This window comes from Crinia signifera, chromosome 6 (assembly GCF_055691185.1).
Source record: "Crinia signifera chromosome 6, ASM5569118v1, whole genome shotgun sequence".
Classification (NCBI taxonomy): Eukaryota; Metazoa; Chordata; class Amphibia; order Anura; family Myobatrachidae; genus Crinia; species Crinia signifera.
The window spans coordinates 232,721,028-232,746,524 of record NC_139222.1 but is presented as its reverse complement, the minus strand read 5'-3'; the positions used below and the strand labels follow the sequence as shown (position 1 = coordinate 232,746,524).

The 25,497-nt window shown below is 45.0% G+C and overlaps 1 protein-coding gene across 1 annotated transcript in view; it reads right to left on the bottom strand.

The window, feature by feature from the left end:
• LOC146009720 (uncharacterized) overlaps positions 1-24,715 on the bottom strand; it is a 47,432-nt gene extending 22,717 nt beyond the window's left edge. The window contains exon 1 of the mRNA XM_083150180.1: positions 24,573-24,715. Coding sequence (XP_083006306.1) covers positions 24,573-24,715 — 143 coding nt within the window. The remainder of the gene's footprint in view (positions 1-24,572) is intronic.
• Between the last annotated feature and the right edge of the window lie 782 nt (positions 24,716-25,497).

The following is a 25,497-nucleotide window of genomic DNA, read 5'->3' as shown; positions in this document are numbered from 1 at the left end:
CTGCCATTCATCTCCCCCCCCCTTTCTCTTCCTAGCATTTCTCCTCCTCTCCCTGCCCAGCATTTGACCCCCTTTCACTTCCTGTTATCTATCCCCATCCCTCTCTGTCCAGCACCTGTCCCCACCTCCCCAGCATCTGTCTCCTCCCCACCCTTTGCCCCCTTTCCCCACATCTGCACCACTCTCTCTCGCAACATATGTACCACCCTCCCCCTGCCTAGCATCTATCCCCCTCTCCCTGCCCACCATCTGTTCCCCTCTCCTTGCCCTTCATCTATCCCCCTTCTCTTTGTCCAGCACATTTCCCCCTCTCTCTGACCATATTTCCCCCTCTCTCTTTCAGGGGAGCTCAGTGTGTACAGTGCCTGCAACCCATGGCAACGAGCATGGAAACCCTCGGCAACGTGCATGTAGGTACAAAATAATAATGAATATAGGGGGTGGTGGGGTGACAGAAACTTGTTTGGCAGGGGGACACAAAATTTCTAGTTATGCCACGTGTGCAGAGCAGGTCCTGCAATTGCATCTCAAAAATGCAATAAACACTGCTTGATTGATAGGCAGAGGCTTTTCAGGGAGGAACAGGGGGGCAGGTGGAGCCGGTGTTCTAGAAAACAGAAGGCATGGAGAGGCCATTTCCAGGCATGGCGAGGCCAAGAACTGCATAGAAAATGCAGTTTCCTTGGCCTTGCAAAGCCCCATGTGGCAGGTGGCCATAGTAAGGTCAGATTTACTCAGGTTGGCCATCGCAGAAAAACATTGTGATCGACGGTTGCAATGTTCATCTTCAATTGCAAATAGCATTGCAGTCTTTGAGATTGCAAATGTAGGCGGGAGGTGGTGTTCGCCTTCTCCTGCATTGGCATTGCTTTGGGTCGCATATGATAAGCTTCTGCGGGCAGCTAAGCATATACAATTCTTACTGATTGAGGTTGATAATATTGGCTAAAGCCTGTTTTGAATGACCAAAAGTGAGTATAATGGGCCATACACATGGGGTGAAAACACTGGCTGCGACATATCGCTCAGGACACATCGCTGGTGCAGATCTGTGTGCTGAGCGATCTGTTCTTAACCAGGTTGCTCAGCACACTGCTACCATCGCACCCTGTGTACGGGGCATAAAAGATAGAAGAAAGTTTTTAAATTCTATTCTAACCTTTCAAAGCTCACACCATCTTCATGAAACTCACCTTTAAGCTCACCTATAGACTGTAATGCAATGTAAAGACATTAACACTAATATTAGATGTGCTGTTACTGTACATTTGTTTAGCATCTATTTCTGTTAAAACAATGAAATTCATAGGGATGAATAAGCCACCAGCTCTATCTGCACTTTATTTATATATTGCTTAGGAGGGAGAGGAGTGGATAATGAGAAGACAGAGAAGAATGGACAATGTGCCTAATTCAGAACTGATCACATGGCAAAATTGTTCTGAAAATAGGCAAAACGTGCACTGCAGGTGGGGTAGCTGTAACATGTGCACTGCAGGTGGGGCAGCTGTAACATGTGCACTGCAGGTGGGGTAGCTGTAACATGTGCACTATATACAGTGGCATCAACAGCAGTGTAGGCCCCTGGGCATAACAATGTATTGGGGCCCCTACTGATCCTCCAGGGGTAAGGGGGGGTAAAGCTTTGATGTCCCGCAGGTGGTAGGGGGTATTATATCAACCGCTCAGCATGTAGGGCCTGGATCAGTAATTTCCACTATGTACCCCTTTACTGCACAGATGGTGGGAGATGGGGTGGGAGAAGGAGGCATTGGGCTGAATGAAGGGGCCCTGATACATAACTTCCAGGGTGGTAGAGGAAGTTTAATATGCAGAGGAGGGGTGTATAGTGGAGTGGGCTTATTATTCATAATTTTCTGGTGGGAGGACAGCTTGCTTGACTGCAGATATTTCCAGTTCCCAGAAATAGATTTCTTAATGGAATTAAAAACTAGAGAATCCCACCTACCAAATGGTACTGGGGACTAGGGGATCAGAGTTCAGGAGGCAGAGCAACGGCAAAGTGAGTATATAAAACTACATTCAGTTGTGTGAAGCTGAAGCAGTAACCAGCTGCTGGAAGGCTGATATCTCTGGTTCTAGGAATAGTAGAGACAAGCTACTAGTGTCCCTCAAAGGGGGAGAGTCCCAGCTTTTGGAATATACCCTCAGAAAAACTCCAAGTCAGACAGAACCTGAAATATCTGACTGGGAAGAGCAATTAATAGGCTTGGATGGGGATCACTGCTTTGAAGTCCGATATCTCTGGTTCCCAAGGACCGATTTTTAAAATTTTTGTACCCATGGAAAGAGGGGACCCTCAGCTTTCAGACTAGCGTCCTTAGACTCCTGGGGGGGGTGTTCTGGGTACTCAGAACCCCCCCCCCCTGCGTGCGCTACTGGGTGGGGAAACTGTAACATGTGCACTGCAGGTGGGGCAACTGAAACATGTGGACTGCAGGTGGGGCAACTGTAACATGTGCACTGCAGGTGGGGCAACTGTAACATGTGCACTGTAGGTGTGTAACATGTGCACTGTAGGTGGGGAAACTGTAACATGTGCACTGCAGGTGGGGCAACTGTAACATGTTCACTGCAGGTGGGGCAACTGTAACATGTGCACTGCAGGTGGGGCAACTGTAACATGTTCACTGCAGGTGGGGCGACTTTAACATGTGCACTGCAGGTGGGGCGACTGTAACATGTGCACTGCAGGTGGGGCAACTGTAACATGTGCACTGCAGGTTCGGCAACTGTAACATGTGCACTGCAGGTGGGGCAACTGTAACATGTGCACTGCAGGTGGGGCAACTGTAACATGTGCACTGCAGGTGCGGCAACTGTAAAATGTGCACTACAGGTGGGGCAAATGTAACATGTGCACTGCAGGTGGGGCAACTGTAACATGTGCACTGCAGGTGGGGCAAATGTAACATGTGCACTGCAGGTGGGGTGACTGTAACATGTGCACTGCAGGTGGGGCAAATGTAACATGTGCACTGCAGGTGGGGCGACTGTAACATGTGCACTGCAGTTGGGGCAACTATAACATGAAGAAGAGAGTTTGATTATTTTGTTTCTCTGCAGGGAAAATACTGGCTGCTTTATTCTTACACTGCAATTTAGATTTTGGTTTGAACACATCCCACCTAAATCTAACTCTCTCTGCACACTTTATATTTGCCCCGCCTGCAGTGCACATGGTTTTGTCCATTTTGAAATTAAAGTTTGCGATCAGGGCTGAATTAGGCTCAATGAGGAGACTGAGGGGCCATTTCAGACCTGTTAGTACAGGTCCGAATTGGGCCCCATCTCCGATATTTGGGGTCTGCGCATGCGCATTGTCACTAATGCACATGTCCAGGCCCCGGCTGCGAGCACCTTTGTTGAAGTTTCATGTGAAATAACATCTGACAATTATGATGAACTTACTGTGCATGCACGCTGAACTTGATGAGTTGAGACTTGGGGTGAAATGCAATAGAATGAGAGAATCCGAAAGTGAGCGATTTGGTAAAAAATCTTCAGTTTTTTTTTAAAGTGTCAATCATTTAAACTTCAAAATCAAACTGGCTTTGCAGTGTAAATGAATGCCACTTTAAAAAAAACCTGGAGATTTCTTACCAAATCTCTCACTTTCTGATTGTCTCTTATCCTACTACATTTCACCCGTGATCCAGGGCCGTTTATTTGTATGGGCTTAATGGGCACTTACCCAGGGGCCCCTGGTGTATAAGGGCCCTTTGCTGATAGCTGATGATCCCCTTTTTCCAGGGATACCAGAATTGTGAAAATCGGCCCTGGGGAACTGGAGATATCTTTTTTTTTTTTAGTAAGTTGATGTGTGTACATATGGCTAGTATAGCCTGCTGCCTGAGGCTCTAGAAGGAGCTGAATAGCTATATAGTGCCCTTATTACAGTATGGTGTATTCCCCACAGGGTAAGCGACTGTGCAGATCTGCCACTATCTGCGTCGCTGCCTCTGCCTGAGGAAGGGATGGCTGGAATGACGTGGCTGATAACTAATAGGTTACTCAAGGGTTAAATAAACCCGTAGTGTGGTGGAATGTATAGTTTTACCAGCGCATCCCCAGTCAATTTAACTGAGAGCTTGATGCCTGTACAGTAGGTGGCAACTAGTGAGAACTGCCACTTCTCCTCTAGTGCCACACTGCTGTTACAAGGCAAGATTAATCAGTAGTGGCTTAGTTGTATAGGGCTAGGCGGGCTGCGGCATGTAAAATTCAGTGCCGTCTATCCCCCGTCTGCCTTAGAGTATCACACGCTATTTGAACTTGCGGTTTAGGCTAAACAGAGTCAGTCGGGCGGCGGCGAGTCTCATACAACGCCGTCCGTCTTACCGTCTGCTCTGCATGTGCACACGCTGTCAGTGACAGCCAAGTCGGGCAGAGTTAGGCAGGCGTGTCTGATACAGCGCCGTCCCCCGTCTGCTAAGGAGTATTATCCGCTACAGTGTAGACGTCACACACCGTGCGGCTTTGGAGCGTGAGAGCGAGCCCAGTGGAGACTGGCGTTCGCTCAGTTCAACTTCAGCACTAGTACACAATCAAAATACAATAATCATTGGGGAAGGGAAGAGGGAGGCACACACTGACATTCGGTCAGTGTACACTTCGCAAACAGAGCTTCATCAGTACCAACCTGGTAAGCCTCCGGAAGCTATTATATACCTGCTATCTGATTGTTTATTCAGACAAGGTGTTGCAGGTGGGTGTGTTCACATGTCCATTCATAGATCACTCACCCTGAAGGTGTGGGTGTGGTGACTCACACTCTATACTGGTTGGATTTATTCCCCAGGTAGCATACACACTATGATTTGGCAAGAGATTGGGCAAACATGGAATTCAAGCATGGGTCTATTGTCACAAATGTATTGCTCAAGAAGAGAAAATGTACATCAAAACAAGAATCTATGCCTTGCTGAGCTGATGTTTGTGTCCTGCAACTGTGTTGAGAACGATCAGAACAGTTTCAATAATAAAGACATGTTCATTATCGGTGAAGTTTCCCTAGCTATATGGGTATTTGATACCATCATACTCGCATTATCTCACTTCTATACTCCGCTGAGTGGGACCTTATATATTCATCCCCTGACAGGGGTGTTTTTTTCACACCATATTTTTCTATCTACTCAGCAGCCGATTAAGTGTGCGATTATTAAATTCTTACATGGATTAGTTGTCACACAGAAAATAAATAAATAAATTAACAGAGGAAAATAAGTTGTATACACCAAGATAGCAAGACGTGTGCTATACATTCGATATTTATTTCAGGAAGCTGCGCTAAATGGATACAAAAATGACAGAAGAGTAATGTAATAAAAGATATATAGTAAACAATGGAGTTTTGATAATAAGAGACATGCTTGATGTTTGTACGTTATCTTCAGATATATAGGTATCTGATAATGGCATAATTTTGAATTGATGTCATTCACAGGCTCTATTGTGGGAGATCTCTTCAGATGTCTTCCGATATATGTGTATCTGATAATGGCATCATTTTGAATTGATGTCATCCACAGGCTCTATTGTGGGAGATCTCATATAAGTTTGTTCTGTGTGTGATCATACCATTATTCATCCCATCCTGGGTACCAGGTAGATCAATTGGGGTGTACTTATAATAAAGAAAGAGGTGAGAGTAGTTGTTCTTTAGAAAGCGTCCGTTGGGGTATATGCATCTTGGTATGTGTGTGTGTACCACTGGGTTATTAGGAAGTGATTGGTCATAGTGATAGGATACTGTAGAATCAGTGTGTGACTCCCTCTTCCCTTCCCCATTGATTATTGTATTTTGATTGTGTACTAGTGCTGAAGTTGAACTGAGCGAACGCCAGTCTCCACTGGGCTCGCTCTCACGCTCCAAAGCCGCACGGTGTGTGACGTCTACACTGTAGCGGATAATACTCCTTAGCAGACGGGGGACGGACGGCGCTGTATCAGACACGCCACCGCCCGCCTAACTCTGCCCGACTTGGCTGTCACTGACAGCGCGTGCACTTGCAGAGCAGACGGTAAGACGGACGGCGTTGTATGAGACTCACCGCCGCCCGACTGACTGTTTAGCCTAAACCGCAAGTTCAAATAGCGTGTGATACTCTAAGGCAGACGGGGGATAGACGGCACTGAATTTTACATGCCGGAGCCCGACTAGCCCTATACAACTAAGCCGCTACTGATTAATCTTGCCTTGTAACAGCAGTGTGGCACTAGAGGAGAAGTGGCAGTTCTCACTAGTTGCCACCTACTGCACAGGCATCAAGCCCTCAGTTAAATTGACTGGGGATGCGCTGGTAAAAATATACATTCCACCATACTACGGGTTTATTTAACCCTTGAGTAACCTATTAGTTATCAGCCATTCCAGCCATCCCTTCCTCAGGCAGAGGCAGCGACGCAGATAGTGGCAGATCTGCACAGTCGCTTACCCTGTGGGGAATACACCATACTGTAATAAGGGCACTATATAGCTATTCAGCTCCTTCTAGAGCCTCAGGCAGCAGGCTATACTAGCCATATGTACACACATCAACTTACTAACAGCCATTAAAGTGAAGCATTAGCATTATATACGTCACATTGTCGACTGCCAGTCTACATTACTTTTTCAAGGAATCACACATAACCGCGAGAGGGGATTCCAAGGGAATTGGGCCACACTGAATGAGGATAAATTCCTTATCCTCTTTTAAAACACTGTCTGTGTTATATGTTTCACTGTTTGTCAATATTTTGCCTCTTTGTCTTTTAATAAAATCCAATAAAGGTTACATTTTATGTTTACAATTGTACTTTTGAGGTGCACCACATAGAAGACATTCTTCTCTATTTCCTGTTTGACATCTCTGGTCACTGATGAAAAGGAGAAACTGAGCAATATATTGCTCAGCAGGGGCGTAACTAGATATTCGTAGGCCCCATAGCAAACGTTTGTAAGGGCCCCCTATTTAGCAACTGATGGTGATAAATGTATGTAAAACATATTACTTAGAGAGTAAAGATGGGCCCCCTTCAGCTCTGGGCCCCATAGCAGTTGCACCCCTTGCACCTATGGTAGTTACGCCCTTGTTGCTCAGCAATATATTGCTAGCAATATATTGCTGAGCAATATATCTTCCCCGTGTGTACGGGGCTTTAGATTGTTTTGGCCTTTATTCAGATCTGATCGCAGTACAAATTTGTTTGGAAAATGGGCAAAACCATGTGCACTGCAGGTGGGGCAGAGGTAACGTGCAGAGAGTTAGATTTGTGTGAGTTATTTTGTTTCTGTGCAGGGTAAATACTGGATGCATTATTAGATTTCTCAATCACTGCAATTTAGATTTCAGTTTCAACACACCCCACCCAAATTTAACTCTCTATGTGGATGTTACATCTGCCCAACCCGCAGTGTGCATGGTTTTGCCCATTTTTCAAACAAATATGTACTGCAATCAGATCTGAATAAGGGCCTGTATCTGTTGCTTTTAAACTTGCATCAGTGTCCGCTGTTGCAACTGTCTTTTATTTACCATGTGCTCATCCTAATTTGCATTTGTACTATAAATCGCTATATTCATTTTTCTTTTGATCATCTATGCATTTTCAGGTGCTGCAGAACCCTTGTGGCATCATATAAAAAAACGATAATAGTAATAATAATAATAATAATAATAATAATAATAATAATAAAAAAATACAACGTGAAACACATTTTTAATCGGGGATGTACCTTCTCCCATGCTATGTATCTTTTTAATTACTATTGCTTAATGGCATTTAGCCATATGAAATGTAGCTAGCAATGGCCCCTGCAGGAAGATTGTCACCAGAGTCCTTAACGTTATTCTTGGTCCCAGCAGCCCCAGGAGATTAGGGGGCAGGGTGTGTACAGGAATAAATGATTTTCTGCATCAGGGAAATAATGAGGCCGATTCAGAGCTGCATGCCCAGGCTGCGAATTTGCAGTCTGAGAGATAATGAAAATACCACACATGCGCGCGGCACGTAATTTGCATGTGCTAGCCATCCGCCTGAAGGCTGCAGGCTGATTGACACCATGCAGGTATTTGGGGGCGTGCCGCTGGTGTTTTCTGTGAAAATCTTGTGAATGGATCTTGTCCAGCATGTACAATTATAAGAATTACGGACACTTTAGAAACATAAGCATTTCAGCTGCATCTACAGTTACACCCTAGTGGGTACCCTCAGAGGTGCGAGGTGCAAGAAAAATGTTTGTGCCCAGGGCTGCCACTAGGAGTTTTGGGGCCCGGGACTGATTTCCAGTCTGGGCCCCATGCCCCCCCCCCCCCCCCCCCCCACACACACACACACACCCTATTCCTACTCTAACATCAGAACTGGACATTCTACCAATGTAAAGTTACCCCAGTATACCAATGTATATTCAATGGAGCTAACCCCCTAATACAATTACAATGATGTCCAAGCTGAAGTCATGAAATGTGTTATAGTAAAGAGAACTACTCAGCATAGAGGACCCCACAACCGGGAGCTCTCCAGCTATAGTGCACTATAAGTCGGAAAATGCACAGCCATGCTGTGACTTGTAGTTCTGCAAGACATAACAACTAGCGCCACAGGTGGCCTATCTGTGCAAACAGACCCTCTTCCCCCCACACACACTGCCCAGGGGGCACCGCTCACCTATGGAGCATAGTGACTTTGTGAACTGCTCATGGTTAAGGTCGGCGCTGAGCAGGGAGAAGAAGTCGGAGAACATGGCTGCTCCGGTCAGAGGGAGATTTCGGACGGGGAGGGGGTCGGCGGTTTGGTAAGTCCCGGTCATCGCTTCTTTCTGATTGCACTGACCGGAACTGACGGCATGCCCCCTCAACTTGTAGCTTACCGCAGGCGTGGGTAGGAGCCTCTTGATCTCTGCACAGTGTGCTCCGAGGAGGGGGGCGGGGCTGGGAAGGATGATTGACAGGTGGCGTTTACCATGGCACTGACGTGAGTGGTGGTGACGGTAACCAAGTGAGGAGCTAGTCCTTTGACAGACACTGATGCAGAGTTGTCAGATGTGGGCGGGCAGGGGGAGTGTTGCGGTGGGTAAAATAAGCTGCCCGGGCCCTTCCAGAGGCCGGGGCCCAGGACAGCTGTACCCCCAGCACCCCCTTGTCGGCAGCCCTGTAAGTGCCCAGAGGCACAAATGAGGATTTTAGACACCCAAAGAAGAACTTTGGATGGATTTAACTGCTTTACATGACATAGGAGGATATTCAAAGCATAGCAGTAGATACTGATTGGTTGCTATGGGCAACATCTTCAATAGAACTCCCATCTTAGTAAATATATGTGTGTGTGTATCTGTGTGTGTGAGGGGTGGGGGTAAGAAAAAGGTTGTCCCTGATGTCAGTGGCCCTCCCTCCCACCATCCAGGGAATGCCTGCATTTCTAGGGCACTCGCAGAAAACGCTGGGTTACCACCCCTAAACACTTGTAGGGGGTCAATCAGCCTGCAAACAGCCATTGCATGCGCGGTCATCCGATAATCTGCAGGACTGCAAATTTCCAGCCCTGCATGCAGGTCTGAATTGGGCCAAAATGCGAGACTGCATGTTTACCAGTTTGTAAATCCCATCATTATATAGAGCCTAAAAAAAGCCTTGAAAAATATTTGAAATCAAAACGCGTTGGTGCTATCTGGACCTGCACTTTCTGGACCACTTCTTTTCTCACTGTTGGGCATTGATTCAAGGTACTTTGTGATTTACTCACCAACATCTTGGACTTATCCGAAAGGTCTTCTATGTTGTATAGAGAGTTATAGGACATCATCCATCTACCTTTGATCTGTCACTCCAGTGCATTTGAAGTTTGATCCATTTTAGAAAATATAAAAAAAGAAAATTTGGCAATAAAAAGTTTTCTTAAGTAAACTCCTGATCAGTGGTTGTCAAAAACAAGTAAAAGAAACCCAGATGCGTTTGAAAATTTCCCTGTGAATTGTGAGTTATTGGTACGCTTACTCAAAAGAAACAGCTATATATGTTCATCTTCTGTTTTGAGTGAGTGAAAATGTACGTTTATAAAAACTCCTCGAACACGTGGTGTATTCTGGTGAAGGCTACCAACACTGTTATAAAGATACCATTACGAGATTTTAACGCACACACTTTTTGTGAATGTGGTTGCTACATTTGGAAAAACAGCTAAGCCGTGTTTTACATGTTGTGACAAATTGAGAAAAAAAGCCAAGATGTATGTGGACACATACATCTGTATGTCTGTATGTCCTATTTAGGTTTTACCCTATCCTTTTTTAAGGAAAATTAACAATTATACACATTTATTATTTTCTTCTTGTTTCATATAAACACGATCTGCGAGACCGGAGGAAGGAGAATCACATACAGATAGCGCTCTGGATATATCCTAAAAAAATCTTTTTGTATATTATTATATAGAGCCTATTTATGACGGTGTATATAATGTGATATGTTCAAGTTGTTTTCATATACATCAATTTGCAGACTTGCGTGCAGTGACAACAGCGTTCCATGGTCACCGACCATTGAATGATTTTGCAAGCGTTCACTGACCTAAGACACCTCTGTGGTGTCTTAGATCTGCGGGCGCCTTCTAGGGAAGCGGATGGGCAGCTGACATCCGCTGAGGTCAGCTGCCCGCCCCCCACATGTAGCATGGAAACACCCATGAAACGCTGGGCATTGCCATGGGCGCAGCCCGTCGACACCACCCCATGCGCATAAATGTATATGTGCATGTGCAGTTGCTCACCACTGTTCCCCTCCACGAACGCGCAGAGGAGCGAAAGGAACTGAAGAAGGTCCTTGGTGCACGTCTTGCATACAATCCCATATTTTACAGTATTTTGGGCTTACAGAAAATGCACATAATTATTGTTATTATAGACTGAGAACAAGTTGGGTGCAGAAGTCTTTTAAACAATAATATACAACTAATAAAAGTAAGCTAATGTGCGCTTGGAATGTTTTGATAGATTTAATTGTATTAAATTGATGCCAATGGGGCATGATTTTCCAAATAAGTGCAATAACCCACAACAACTAACCAGTCATTAGCTTTGTTTCTGGCGACTGTAGTCTAAATTAATGAAGACAAATGTTTGGTTGATTTCGGTGGATTACTGAACATTTGCACTTGGACAGTAAATCACCCCAACCACATCTACAGCAGTAATAATTATTCTCTTTGTAACAGATTATATTCTGGTTTAGTAAAAACTAAACTGATTGATATGCTGATCTGTATCATATGCCAGCATTTTTTACAAAACAGCCTCAAAAAGACAAAGGATATTTTTTGCTTAAATTAACAATATTCATTGTTTCGGCTGGAATATACATTTATTGAGATGGAAATAAAAGCATGGCTGTGTGTTGCTAGAATACAGTGTGTTTGTTACCAGTTTAGAATATTCTGAGTCATATTAACAATTGTTATCGGAGGGCATACTGCTGCTTAAAGTGTGCATTGTGTGCTGTTTTGAAATGAATTGTAAGTGACACTCTCTCTTAGCTTCAAAGATGTTTACTGTAGTCAGGTTCAGTAAGTGGGTCAAAGTTATCAACCATTTCAATAATAGAACAAACATGATTTAGATTTATGTCTATATATATGGAAGCTATTGACATTTGGGCTAAATCAGATTGGATTGCATAAGTGATCCAATCCGCAGTTTCCTGATACCCAAGAAACAAAGTTACAGGACTCATTCTGTGCATGTGAGGATAGTTACGTAGCTAGGGCTCTGCAGCCCTAGTGGTGGCGGGGGGGAGGTACTGGTGCATTGACCTGTGGGAGGCAGGGGGGCTGTGACTGCTCTCCGGCCGCTGCTGCGCTTGCTGTCAGTGTGGATCAGCGAGGCAGGCAGCAGAGGAGAGAGAGCTTCTGTCGGTACAGATGAGAGGCAACAGCAGCAGGGGAAGTCCCCTTCATCTCTCTCTGTGGTGCCAAGCGCCTCCCCCCTCATCATCTCAGCATAGGGCCAGGAGGATAGCATGAGCAAGTGCCTAGCTGTGATTGGAGGTGGTAGGCAGGCACATGCTGAATAGAAGTGATTGATGAAGCTCATCTGATCCCTGGAACACGGAGGATCTCACAGCATGGACCTGCCTGAGAGTATGCCTCCTGCCTCCACTGTAGCTATTGACTCTCCCTGAAGCTTCTCTCTCTCTTTGTAGCAAACCCTCCCTGCCCAGCATCTGCCTCCCCTCTCCCTGCACAGCATCTGCCCCCCCCCCTCTACCTGCACAGCATCTGCCCCCCCTTGACCTGCCTAGTATTTGTCCCCCTCTCCATGCCCACCATCTGTCCCACACTACCTGCCAAGTATCTGACCGCCCTCTCTGCCCAGTATCTGTCCCTCCTCTCCATGCCCACCATCTGTCCCCACACTCCCTGCCCACCATCTGTCCCCCCTTTCTCTGCCCAGCATTTCTCTCCTTTCCATGTCCAGCATCTTCCCCCCTTTCTCTGCCCATTATTTCTCTTCCCTTTCTTTGCCCATCATCTTTCTCCCCTTTCTCTGCCATTCATCTCCCCCCCCCTTTCTCTTCCTAGCATATATCCTCCTCTCCCTGCCCAGCATTTGACCCCCTTTCACTTCCTGTTATCTATCCCCATCCCTCTCTGTCCAGCACCTGTCCCCACCTCCCCAGCATCTGTCTCCTCCCCACCCTTTGCCCCCTTTCCCAACATCTGCACCACTTTCTCTCCCAACATATGTACCACCCTCCCCCTTCCTAGCATCTATCCCCCTCTCCCTGCCCACCATCTGTTCCCCTCTCCTTGCCCTTCATCTATCCCCCATCTCTTTGTCCAGCACATTTCCCCCTCTCTCTGACCATATTTCCCCCTCTCTCTTTCAGGGGAGCTCAGTGTGTACAGTGCCTGCAACCCATGGCAACGAGCATGGAAACCCCCGGCAACGTGCATGTAGGTAAAAAAAAAATAATTGATATATGGGGTGGTGGGGTGACAGAAACTTGTTTGGCAGGGGGACACAAAATTTCTAGTTATGCCAGGGTGTGCAGAACAGGTCCTGCAATTGCATCTCAAAAATGCAATAAACACTGCTTGATTGATAGGCAGAGGCTTTGCAGGGAGGAACAGGGGCAGGTGGAGCCGGTGTTCTAGAAAACAGAAGGCATGGAGAGGCCATTTCCAGGCATGGCGAGGCCAAGAACTGCATAGAAAATGCATTTTTTCTAGGCCTTGCAAAGCCCCATGTGGCAGGTGGCCATAGTAAGGTCAGATTTACTCAGGTTGGCCATCGCAGAAAAACATTGTGATCGACAGGTTGCAATGTTCATCTTCAATTGCAAATAGCATTGCAGTCTTTGAGATTGCAAATGTAGGCGGGAGGTGGTGTGCGCCTTCTCCTGCATTGGCATTGCTTTGGGTCGCATAGGATAAGCTTCTGCAGGCAGCTAAGCATATACCATCCTTACTGATTGAGGTTGATAATATTGGCTAAAGCCTGTTTTGAATGACCAAAAGTGAGTATAATGGGCCATACACATGGGGTGAAAACACTGGCTGTGACATATCGCTCAGGACACATCACTGGTGCAGATCTGTGTGCTGAGCGATCTGTTCTTAACCAGGTTGCTCAGCACACTGCTCCCATCGCACCCTGTGTACGGGGCATAAAAGACAGAAGAAAGTTTTTAAATTCTATTCTAATCTTTCAATGCTCAAACCATCTTCATGAAACTCACCTTTAAGCTCACCTATAGACTGTAATGCAATGTAAAGACATTAACACTAATATTAGATGTGCTGTTACTGTACATTTGTTTAGCATCTATTTCTGTTAAAACAATGAAATTCATAGGGATGAATAAGCCAGCAGCTCTAACTGCACTTTATTTATATATTGCTTAGAAGGGAGTGGAGTGGATAATGAGAAGACAGAGAAGAATGGACAAGGTGCCTAATTCAGAACTGATCACATGGCAAAATTGTTCTGAAAATAGGCAAAACGTGCACTGCAGGTGGGGCAGCTGTAACATGTGCACTGCAGATGGGGCAACTGTAACATGTGCACTGCAGGTGGGGCAACTGCAACATGTGCACTGCAGGTGGGGTAACTGTAACATGTGCACTGCAGGTGGCAGGGGTAAACGCAGGATTTTCAGAAGGGGGTTTCCAGAGGGGCGGAGCAAAGCACGGAGATAGACACTTAGGTGACCCAGTATATGCCGGGTCAGTTAAAGTATTATAGATAGACCAAATGTATATAAATAATAATAATAAAAAAAAAAAAATATATATATATATATATATATATATATATATAAAGGGGGGGGGGGTTGTGACCCTGTCCTGCGCTACTGGGTGAGCAGCACAACTCTTAAGGCTCCACCGCTAATGGGAGTCTAACGTAAAGAATGAAGAGAAAAGGTGTAGAGGTGCGCTCAGGAGATGGTTTCACCAGTCCACAATTGTAAAAATACAAAATATTTATTCCATACAATAAAACAATTTAAAATACTTTCTAAAAATACTTTTGGTTTGAAATCAATTACAGAAACTGTCGATGTGTCATTGTAATTCAATATAGCTTCGATCATAGGTGTAGAATGATCATGCAGGACGAAACGCGTAGGGTACACTGCTCCCATCGCACCCTGTGTACGGGGCATAAAAGATAGAAGAAAGTTTTTAAATTCTATTCTAATCTTTCAATGCTCACACCATCTTCATGAAACTCACCTTTAAGCTCACCTATAGACTGTAATGCAATGTAAAGACATTAACACTAATATTAGATGTGCTGTTACTGTACATTGGTTTAGCATCTATTTCTGTTAAAACAATGAAATTCATAGGGATGAATAAGCCAGCAGCTCTAACTGCTCTTTATTTATATATTGCTTAGAAGGGAGTGGAGTGGATAATGAGAATACAGAGAAGAATGGACAAGGTGCCTACAAGGTGCCTAATTCAGAATGGACAAGGTGCCTAATTCAGAACTGATCACATGGCAAAATGGAAGATTCCATAAAGAAATGGAACTTTAAGAGCTGGTTCATAAGAAAATTCAGGACATAGGGAGCTGGAGGAAGAAACAGATGAGGAGGGCAAGAGGAGAGAAGAAAGGTGGGTCGTTCCTCACAAGGAACTATAAAGGTAGTATAAGTCAGGATTTCCCAGAACCACCTTAGCGAGTGAAAGGGGTAAAATATAATATAAAAATACCTATAGGCTTTATATACCTTGATTCAATATATATATATATATATATATATATATATATATATATATATATTTGGTAGCACTTTTAGGAGTTATTAAGGGAGGTGTGGTCACCGTTGTTATTCTGATAACCCTCTAGCCATCATTATGAAATTATGTGAAAAATGGACCCATCAGAATTCTATTTGTCCTTATGTATCCCAGTGATCTATCTATTTTATTTATTTGCACTTTATTAATTTACAGATTCCATTATATTTACCATTAAGTGGAGCATCACAGGGTTATCATTATAACAACGGTGACCACACCTCCCTTAATAACTCCTAAAAGTGCTACCCAATATATATATATATATATATATATATATATATATATATATATATATATATATATATATATATATATATATTGAATCAAGGTATATAAAGCCTATAGGTATGTTTATATTATATTTTACCCCTTTCACTCGCTAAGGTGGTTCTGGGAAATCCTGACTTATACTACCTTTATAGTTCCTTGTGAGGAACGACCCACCTTTCTTCTCTCCTCTTGCTCTCCTCATCTGTTTCTTCCTCCAGCTCCCTATGTCCTGAATTTTCTTATGAACAAGCTCTTAAAGTTCCATTTCTTTACGGCATTGTTTCACCACCCTCTAGATCCTGGTGTATTACCCCTGAAGAAGTCCCTAGTGGACAAAACGCGTAGGGTTCTGCATGATCATTCTACACCTATGATCAAAGCTATATTGAATTACAATGACACATCGACAGTTTCTGTAATTGATTTCAAACCAAAAGTATTTTTAGAAAGTATTTTTTTTTTTTTATTGTATGGAATAAATATTTTGTATATTTTTACAATTGCGGACTGGTGAAACCATCTCCTGAGCGCACCTCTACACCTTTTCTCTTCATATATATATATATATGCCACAAATAAGACAGCACACTCCTCCTTAGCTTCACCTGCCGGGGTGTCTCAGTCCAGAAGGCAAACCCAAACGGGAATTCCCACAGATCCAATATATTTAGAAAGTAGACGCACTCACCGGACTTCTTTTTTCATGCTTAGTGGATTTTAATATACATACCACAGCAACAGTTCACATAACAGTGGGTAGGATGGTCAACGTTTCGGCCTTATGCAAGGCCTTTTTCAAGACCCCCTCTCCTGTCTCCACCAGTGATACAGTGGCATCAACAGCAGTGTAGGCCCCTGGGCATAACAATGTATTGGGGCCCCTACCGATCCTCCAGGGGTAAGGGTGGGTAAAGCTTTGATGTCCTGCAGGTGGTAGGGGGCATTATATCAACCGCTCAGCATGTAGGGCCTGGATCAGTAATTTCCACTAATTACCCCTTTACTGCACAGATGGTGGGAGATGGGGTGGGAGAAGGAGGCATTGGGCTGAATGAAGGGGCCCTGATACATAACTTCCAGGGTGGTAGAGGAAGTTTAATATGCAGAGGAGGGGTGTATAGTGGAGTGGGCTTATTATTCATAATTTTCTGGTGGGAGGACAGCTTGCTTGACTGCAGATATCTCCAGTTCCCGGAAATAGATTTCTTAATGGAATAAAAAACTAGAGAATCCCACCTACCAAATGGTACTGGGGACTAGGGGATCAGAGTTCAGGAGGCAGAGCAACGGCAAAGTGAGTATATAAAACTACATACAGTCGTGTGAAGCTGAAGCAGTAACCAGCTGCTGGAAGGCTGATATCTCTGGTTCTAGGAATAGTAGAGAAAAGGGGGAGAGTCCCAGCTTTTGGAATATACCCTCAGAAAAACTCCAAGTCAGACAGAACCTGAAATATCTGACTGGGAAGAGCAATTAATAGGCTTGGATGGGGACCACTGCTGTGAAGTCCAATACCTCTGGTTCCCAAGGACCGATTTTTAAAATTCTTGTACCCATGGAAAGAGGGGACCCTCAGCTTTCAGCCTAGCCCAGGGTTCTGGGTACTCAGAAACTCCCCCTGCGTGCGCTAATGGGTGGGGCAACTGTAACATGTGCACTGCAGGTGGGGCAAATGTAACATGAAGAAGAGAGTTTGCTTATTTTGTTTCTCTGCAGGGAAAATACTGGCTGCTTTATTCTTACACTGCAATTTAGATTTTGATTTGAACACATCTTACCCAAATCTAACTCTTTCTGCACACTTTATATTTGCCCCGCCTGCAGTGCACATGGATTTGTCCATTTTGAAACTAAAGTTTGCGATCAGGGCTGAATAAGGCTCAATGAGGAGACTGAGGGGCCATTTCAGACCTGTTAGTACAGGTCCAAATTGGGCCCCATCTCCAATATTTGGGGTCTGCGCATGCGCATTGTCACTAATGCACATGTCCAGGCCCTGGCTGCGAGCACCTTTGTCGAAGTTTCATGTGAAATAACATCTGACAATTATGATGAACTTACTGTGCATGCACGCTGAACTTGATGAGTTGAGACTTGGGGTGAAATGTAATAGGATGAGAGAATCCGAAAGTGAGCGATTTGGTAAAAAATCTCCAGTTTTTTTTTAAAGTGTCAATCATTTAAACTTCAAAATCAAACTGGCTTTGCAGTGTAAATGATTGCCGCTTTAAAAAACCTGGAGATTTCTTACCAAATCTCTCACTTTCTGATTCTCTCATCCTACTACATTTCACCCGTGATCCAGGGCTGTTTATTCGTATGGGCTTAATGGGCACTTACACAGGGGCCCCAGGTGTATAAGGGCCCTGATAGCTGATGATCCCCTTTTTCCAGGGATACCAGAATTGTTAAAATCGCCCCTGGGGAACTGGAGATATCCAACTTCAAAGCAGCAGTCCACATCCAACCTGTTAATTGCAATTCCCAAGCCATCTTTCTCAGGTTCTCTCTGCCTTAGAGTTTTTCTGAGAGTATATTTCAAAAGCTCTCTCCCCTTTCTGTTGACACTAGTGGCTTGTCTCGATCTTGCCCAGAACCAGAGATATCAGCCTTCCAGTAGACGGTCCCTGCTCCAGCTCCAAACGTCTGGTGTACAGTTTTATATTTTTGTCAATGGATTGCTCTGGCTCCTGATCTCTGATCCCCAAGTTCCAAACACCTCCTGAAAGTTGGGACTCTAGGTTTTTATACTATTGACAGATAAGAAATCTATTTCCAGATAATGGCGATATCTGCGGTCAAACAAGCTGCCCTTCCACCGGAAAGTGACAAATATTAAGCCCTCTTCATTATCCAACCCTCCCCTGCTTATAAAACACCCCCTACTTTCCTGGAAGTCATTTACAAGGGAGCCTTCATTTAGCTCAGTGCCCCCTTCCACATGTTAGTGTTCTCCCTACCACCACCTGTGCAGTAAAGGAGTAATTAGCAGAAGTTACTGCTCCAGGTCCTACATGTTGAATGGAAGATAGAGTACCCCCTGCCACCCGTGGGACATCAAAGTGGCTGCTGATAGCACCCCCCACCCCTAGGAGGGGAGAATGGGTAAGGGCCGAAGTGCATTGCATTTCCCAGGGGCCCACACTGCTTTTAAGACGGCCCTGATGGTGCCCCCCTGTCATTTTCTCCTGGATCCGCCCCTGTATAAACACATATGTATATATATATATACACACATACATACAGTACAGTGGCACTCACAAGGTTGTGTAGGGAGGGGCCCCGCTGGACTGCTTTGCCCGGGGGCCCATAATGCTGTTAAGATGGCCGTGATCTCAGAATCATACAGTAACCTGGAACTTAGTTAATTTTGATCCACAAAGATCAGATGTTTTGGATTTTAAATCTCTAATATTAATACCCATGGTTTTTAAACAACAGGTTCAACAAATACAAGTGAGGAGTGATGTTTTTAGAGTATTTGCAGGAAAGCAATTTACAAATTACTTTAGATGTCTAATTAATACTCATGAATATTTATTATCTGCCTGAAAAATCTTTCCTGTCTCTGAACTTTGCATAGACATTAGTTGTATAAAGGTGAATCAAGACATTGCATATAGAATAAACAGTTTCCCCAGAAATCTGATTACGGTGTAGGTAGCATGTCTGCTTCTCATTATTTAAAGGCTAACTTATGTACTGTTCAGGGTAACCTTCATTTTACAGAGCAGTTTTAGATATACAGTATATAGGGCGACATTTAATAGGATGCAAATTTTAGTGACTTTCCAAAATCGCACCCTATCACACTTTTCAAAATCGCATTTTTAATGGGATGCGAAATCCGGGCAAAAGGTCCGATAATGTGTGATTTTTAGTGATGAAAATGTGCGATTTTTAGTGATGAAAATGTGCGAATTTGAGGAAATGTGTGATTTTGTGTTACTTATTATTATTTTTTTAAATGGCATGAGGTCCCCCATCCTTAGCATAACCAGCCCCGGGCTCATTGAGCCGGACCTGGTTCCAAAAATACAGGGGACAAAAAGCTTTGGGGTCCCCTGTATTTCTGAAACCAGCCCCGGACTCTTGGATCGGTCCTGGTTCAAAAATCTGGGGTACAAAAATCTGGGGGTCCCCCATATTTTGATACCAGCACTGGGCTCCAACAGCCCGCGGTGTCATGCCACAGCCGGGGGACACTTTTTACATAAGGTCCCCCAGCCGTAACATGAGCACCGTGGCTGGTCAGCCTTGGATGGGGTACCTGGGGAGTTGGGACCCCCCAATAAAGGGGTCCCCCCAGGCTTCACCCGTTCAGGGCTGAAGCCCGGGGCTGTCATCGGCATCCCTGTCCATTGGAAGCCAGCCTGATAGTGTTAAATCATTCATACAAAACATTGCTTTATACAGATGAACTATAAGTGGCAGCATGCGGGGCATTAATGGGCCCTCTGGGACTTGTAGTCCACTTGTAAAAAGAATGGTAAAATAAAACACACACACACAGAAAAGTAGAACTGTATTACACACACACACCTCAATTTTACACCAATATACTTATCGAACCAGGGTCCATCACTGCCCTCCCTCCTCCAGAGCCAGCTCACCCCGCTGTCAGTGCCGGGTGAGCTGGCTCTGGAGTAGGGAGGGCAGCGCTGGACCCTGGTTCGGTAAGTATATTGGTGTAAAATTTAGGTAGGTGTGTGTGTGTTTTTTTGTCAAAAAAAAAAAGATATCAGGCTGCTTGTACCCCTTAGCGCAAATCCTAAACAAAAGGAATTTATTTCCTTTATTCTCCAGGTGTGTGTGTGTGTGTGTGTGTGTAATAAACTTTGTGTGTGTGTGTGTTTTATTTTAAAATTCCTTTTACAGGTAGACTGACTGCAAGTCCCAGTGGGCCTATTAATGCCCCACATGGTGGCACTTTTAGTTCACCTGTATAAAGCAATGTTATGTATGAATGATTTAACACTATCAGGACGGCGTCCAATGGCCAGGGACGCCGGTGACATCCCCGGGCTTCAGCCCTGAGGGGTGGAGCCTGGGAGAGGGGACCACTTTACTGGTGGGGGGGGGGGGTCCTCACTCCCCCAGGTACCCTGTCCATGGCTGACCAGGACATGCACTGAAACTAGAGGGAGGAAGATTCAGGGGAAATGCGAGGAAGAATTTTTTCACAGAAAGAGTAGTAGATAAGTGAAATAGCCTCCCAACAGAGGTGGTAGATGCAAATACAGTAGTACAATTTAAACATGCTTGGGATAAGCATATTGATATCCTTACAAAAAAATAAGGATCAAATATGGTTTGAGGTAACATGTTTAAAAAAAGGGGCAGACTAGATGGGCCAAGTGGTTCTTATCTACCGTCAAATTCTATGTTTCTATGTTTCTATGTATGGTACCATGATGGCAGGTCCTGGTGGTTGGCGATAGAATCGCCAGGACCTGCAAGAATGACAGGCGCTCCATCTGTATTTTCTAGTTGTATTTTTCTGTTGAACTTTATGGCCATATTCATCAGTAAGAATGATAGTAAATGAGCCTTCTTAACTAAATCTGCCCCATATATCTCCTCCTCCCTGCCAAACATTGTCATTCTACCATCTGCAAAATGACACCTTTAAATGGGATTTAAAAATGGCCAATGTGTTAATACAGATATTATTAGATAAAAAAATTAAGAACACTTTGATGGAAAATGTCAAATTTCTTGAGCCATATTGCCATTGGGCTGCAGACTGAAGCCCCTCCATGTCCATCACCTAGCTCAGTGTTTGTAAAGCCAGTTGCAAAATATGACTGCACTCGCTTCACTGTGACTGGTGGTGATTTGCTACCTGTCACCCACAGACAGTCTCATCGGAAGGCATCCCAACGGGACTGCCAATCCAGGCTGCGGTAAGTAGACAACTGGCTTCCTATAGAAAGCAATTCCCTGCGTTATCACATCACCCAATCGGATTTCTATGGGCTGCAGTTGGTTCAGTCCATAGAAGCCAGGGGTTTGCGCATACAGAATCAAATCATGGCGACTGAGCATGTGCTTGTCCTGGCATTCATTGTGCAGGTGCTGGCCAAAAACTGAAAATATCCTAACAATCATAATACACAATGAATGAATAACATTGCACACATAAAGCAATAATATACAGTAATGATTCATAAATATACTACACACAATTTCTGCCCAATTTTGAAATCTAAGTATCCTTAAAAAGATCATGTTCAATTTATTTGTACACTGATAGTGCCTTTATGCAAACATCTCTACTAACATAATAACTAAGTAAATATTTGATGTTCAAATGCATATACATAATACCAATCGTGGCATTGCAGAGACAATATATAAAGCAATAAAAGACATGCCTATTAACTTGTCAATTATACATGTGTGAGTTAACTTATTTTTATTTAAACAGTCAATCATTTTAAACGTCGTTATCGTGTATAATAAATCAATGGCTTAGTGATGTTCCCAGCAGAAATGTAAACCTTCATATACTTTAATTAGTATTTATAACATAGGGGATCTTGTTTCCCGCACTGTAGATTATGTGGCTATTAGCAGTCATTGAGGCATTGTTTGATTTATACAGTGTGTAAACTATGCTGTGACTTTTGTTTTATCATTTTTAACAGTACAAGATACCTTATCCTATGTGGTGTAATATGAAAATTAGATACCTGCAGGGCTGCCATCAGGGGGGTGCTAAGGGGACAACTGTCCCGGGCCCTGCCTCTCTGACAGGAGGGGAGGGCATGGGCCACAGTCATCAGCATGGCCACCACCCCCCCCACCTTAAAAGCCGCGGCTCATCCCCAGTCCGCGCCACTACACACAGACTCCCAGCCTCCCTCAACAGTGGTGGGCTGCAGGTCATCTGTAGCCCACCATACTTCCTTTATATGCGCACATCCGAGGTTGAGTGTTGCAATGCGGAAGAGCTCACTATTGTGCACTGGCCCTGGGCCCTCCCTAGACTTCCATCTCCGTCCTATCTACCTCAGTGCCTGCCTGTGTGCCCCACCCACCCAGGACTGCTGAATGGGTGAGGTGTGCACAGAACCCGGAAGGTCAGTGGGTTTTTTACTCTCCTGACATCTTCTGCAAAAAAACAGGAAACGCCCGGCTACTGTATATCAATCTGAGGCAGAATGAAAGAAGAAGGCTGCAAGAGAGGTACAGTATCCCCGGGACCAGTGCAGTGATGAGCATCAAAGCAGTCTCAAGACTAAAAGGGCCAGGTTTGTAAATTAACCATACTTCCTCTCACCGCAGCCTAAATCTAAAATACACCCCCCCCCCCCCACCGCAGCCTAACCATAAACCTACATAGTTACATAGCAGTTAAGGCTGAATAAAGACTTGTGTCCATCTAGTTCATCCTCGATTTTAATGAGTACAATCTGTTATTTTATCCCATAGTTATTCTTAGTGCTTTCTGATGTCTATAAAGACAGATTATGATTATTGTTAGTAACCCAGGATGTTTTTAGCCAATAGATGTTTGTCCAATCTCATTTTAAATGTATTTAAACTGTACACCGCTGTCACAGTCTAATCTTAAACATACACCCTTGCCACAGCCTAATCCTAACAGTACACCACCCCCTGCAGCCTACTCTAAACCATAGACCCCCTTTCTGTGCTGCCTAACCGTAACTGTACACCACCTCACAGCCTAACCTTAACCCCAGAGGCGGATTACCCACGGGGCAACGGGGCGGTCACCCCGGGGCCCCCACACATTTCCGGGCCCCCACACCCGCTACCCTACTGCTGTGGTGGTGGCGGTAGGTGGGTAGCAGGCAGCGGGGTCAGGCAGTGTGGGGCAGGCAGGGGGTCCCTGCAGTGGATGTGAAGTCACCGACGGGCTGCCTGCAGTGGATGGGAACTAGTAGTTCCCATCCGCAGCAGAGACTCCAACGCCTACTTCACATCCACCACAGGGACCCAGTGCCTCACGATCCCTGCAATGCCCAGGTACCAGTCTGGGGGGGGAGGGGGTGGAATCTGCCTCCAACGGGGCTTGTACCCACCCAGGGACCCAGTGCCCCTTCCCCGTGTGCTGTGCCAGGGACAGGCCGGTTACTCTGCAGTGGGCTGCAGGTCTAGTGCCGCTTTCATGGTGGCTGTGGCCGGGTACCCCTCCCTCCTTCTCCGGGCGTGTGAGCAGCAGCGCTCCGCCGCCTCCCGTCCGTCTATTGTTATCCGCAGCAGTCTCTGATCACTGTCCTGCCCAGGAGAGAGAAGGGGGGGGGGTAGGGGCGCTCTCCAATCTGAATCCAAGGATGGGGGGGGGCTGGACCTTGTGTTGTCCAGCCCCCCCCCCCACATCCTAAACCTAACTGTACACACCTGCACCCCCTGGTAACCTAACCTTATTTATACTCACACCCAGCCACAGCCTATCCCTATCTATACACACACACACCACCGCAGCCTAATCTTATCCACACACACACACACAGCTGCAGCCTAACACTATCCATACACACATACACACCCATACCTTAACCCTATCAACACACACAGCCATAGCCTAAACCTATCCATACACACACACACACACACAAGTAGTCTAACTCTATTCATACACACCCAGCCACAGCCAAACCCTATCCATACACACACCCCCAGCTGTATCCTAACACTGCATCAGCATGCGCCATGCAAATGAAGAGTAAGTCCTGGGCTTCCATGCAGAGGAAAAGTAATTCAATGGTGGGTAACCATTAAATAATTTTTCCGCTGTGCAGACGCTTGCGAGCAACATCATATTGTCACGGATCTGCTTATTCAAGCTTACCTGAATTGTGATTCTGCTTTTTCTCAGTCTTTGACTAAATTCTTTATGCAGTCATGCTGCCTTTCAGTCTATGCATTGCTGGCTCATTGATTGTGCATCTGAGGAGATTCCAGTCTGAAGCTAAAATCACCTGTAACCCTTCACTGTCCTGTTCCCTGTTGCTCACCTGTTCAGTTCAGATTGAACTCTCCTGGATTCATGCCTCAGATTGCAGATTCCCCTCTTTCCTTTTCTCCAATCAATGCATATTGATAAAATCCTGCTCACAGACTCAGAAACTGCCTTCAGCAACTTGTCTACCTGCTGCATGTTCTAGATGCTCATTGCTGTACAAGCTTGTTTCCTGGCTCCTGCTTTGTATCCTGACTGTAGCTATATAATTTCAGTCATCCAGTATTCCCAGTTCCATTGCTCCATTCCCATCTCCGGTCCAGTCATCTGGTGATTCCTCCAGTCTTGACTTCTCCACCCAGTGTCAGTCGTAGTACTTACCAGACTACATTCCACTCTGACACTAGTGAGAATAGAATCAGGCTCATCATCTCTATACTGCTTACTGAACTGGTACTTCAATAGAAACGATGCAGTATCTGGTGACCCTTGTGGAGGGCCGTGACCTGCTCGCTGAACATAGCAAAGTCCAAACTTCCTTGCGGGGGTCCTTGGTGAAGACCACCACCGAGTCTAGACTACGTACCCCTGTTTTGGGTATTCACATACTACCAGATATCTGCTGTTGTGTGATTCCAGTTAATGGTTATTTGATGGTGTATGGTATTCTACAGTTTTTCAGATCCAGTTCCAGGTTACTTTCCAGATACAGTATTTCTGCACTCCTGAACCATTCCATTTCAGTCCAGTTCAAGTCTCCTGTCTCTTCAGTCCACACCTCTGGTCCACTCAGCCTGGTATATCCTCCAGAAACAGTTTTTTATTGCCAAACCGGCCTGTTTCAATTATTCCTGTATTAAAGTTTCCTTAATTTGCAAACAAGGCTATTGTTTCCAGATTCTTATTAGCCAAGTAGGCGTGTTTAAGGTCCTGTGTTTCTCTGCCATCCATACTGTCCAGTCCTGTCACTGTGTCCCATA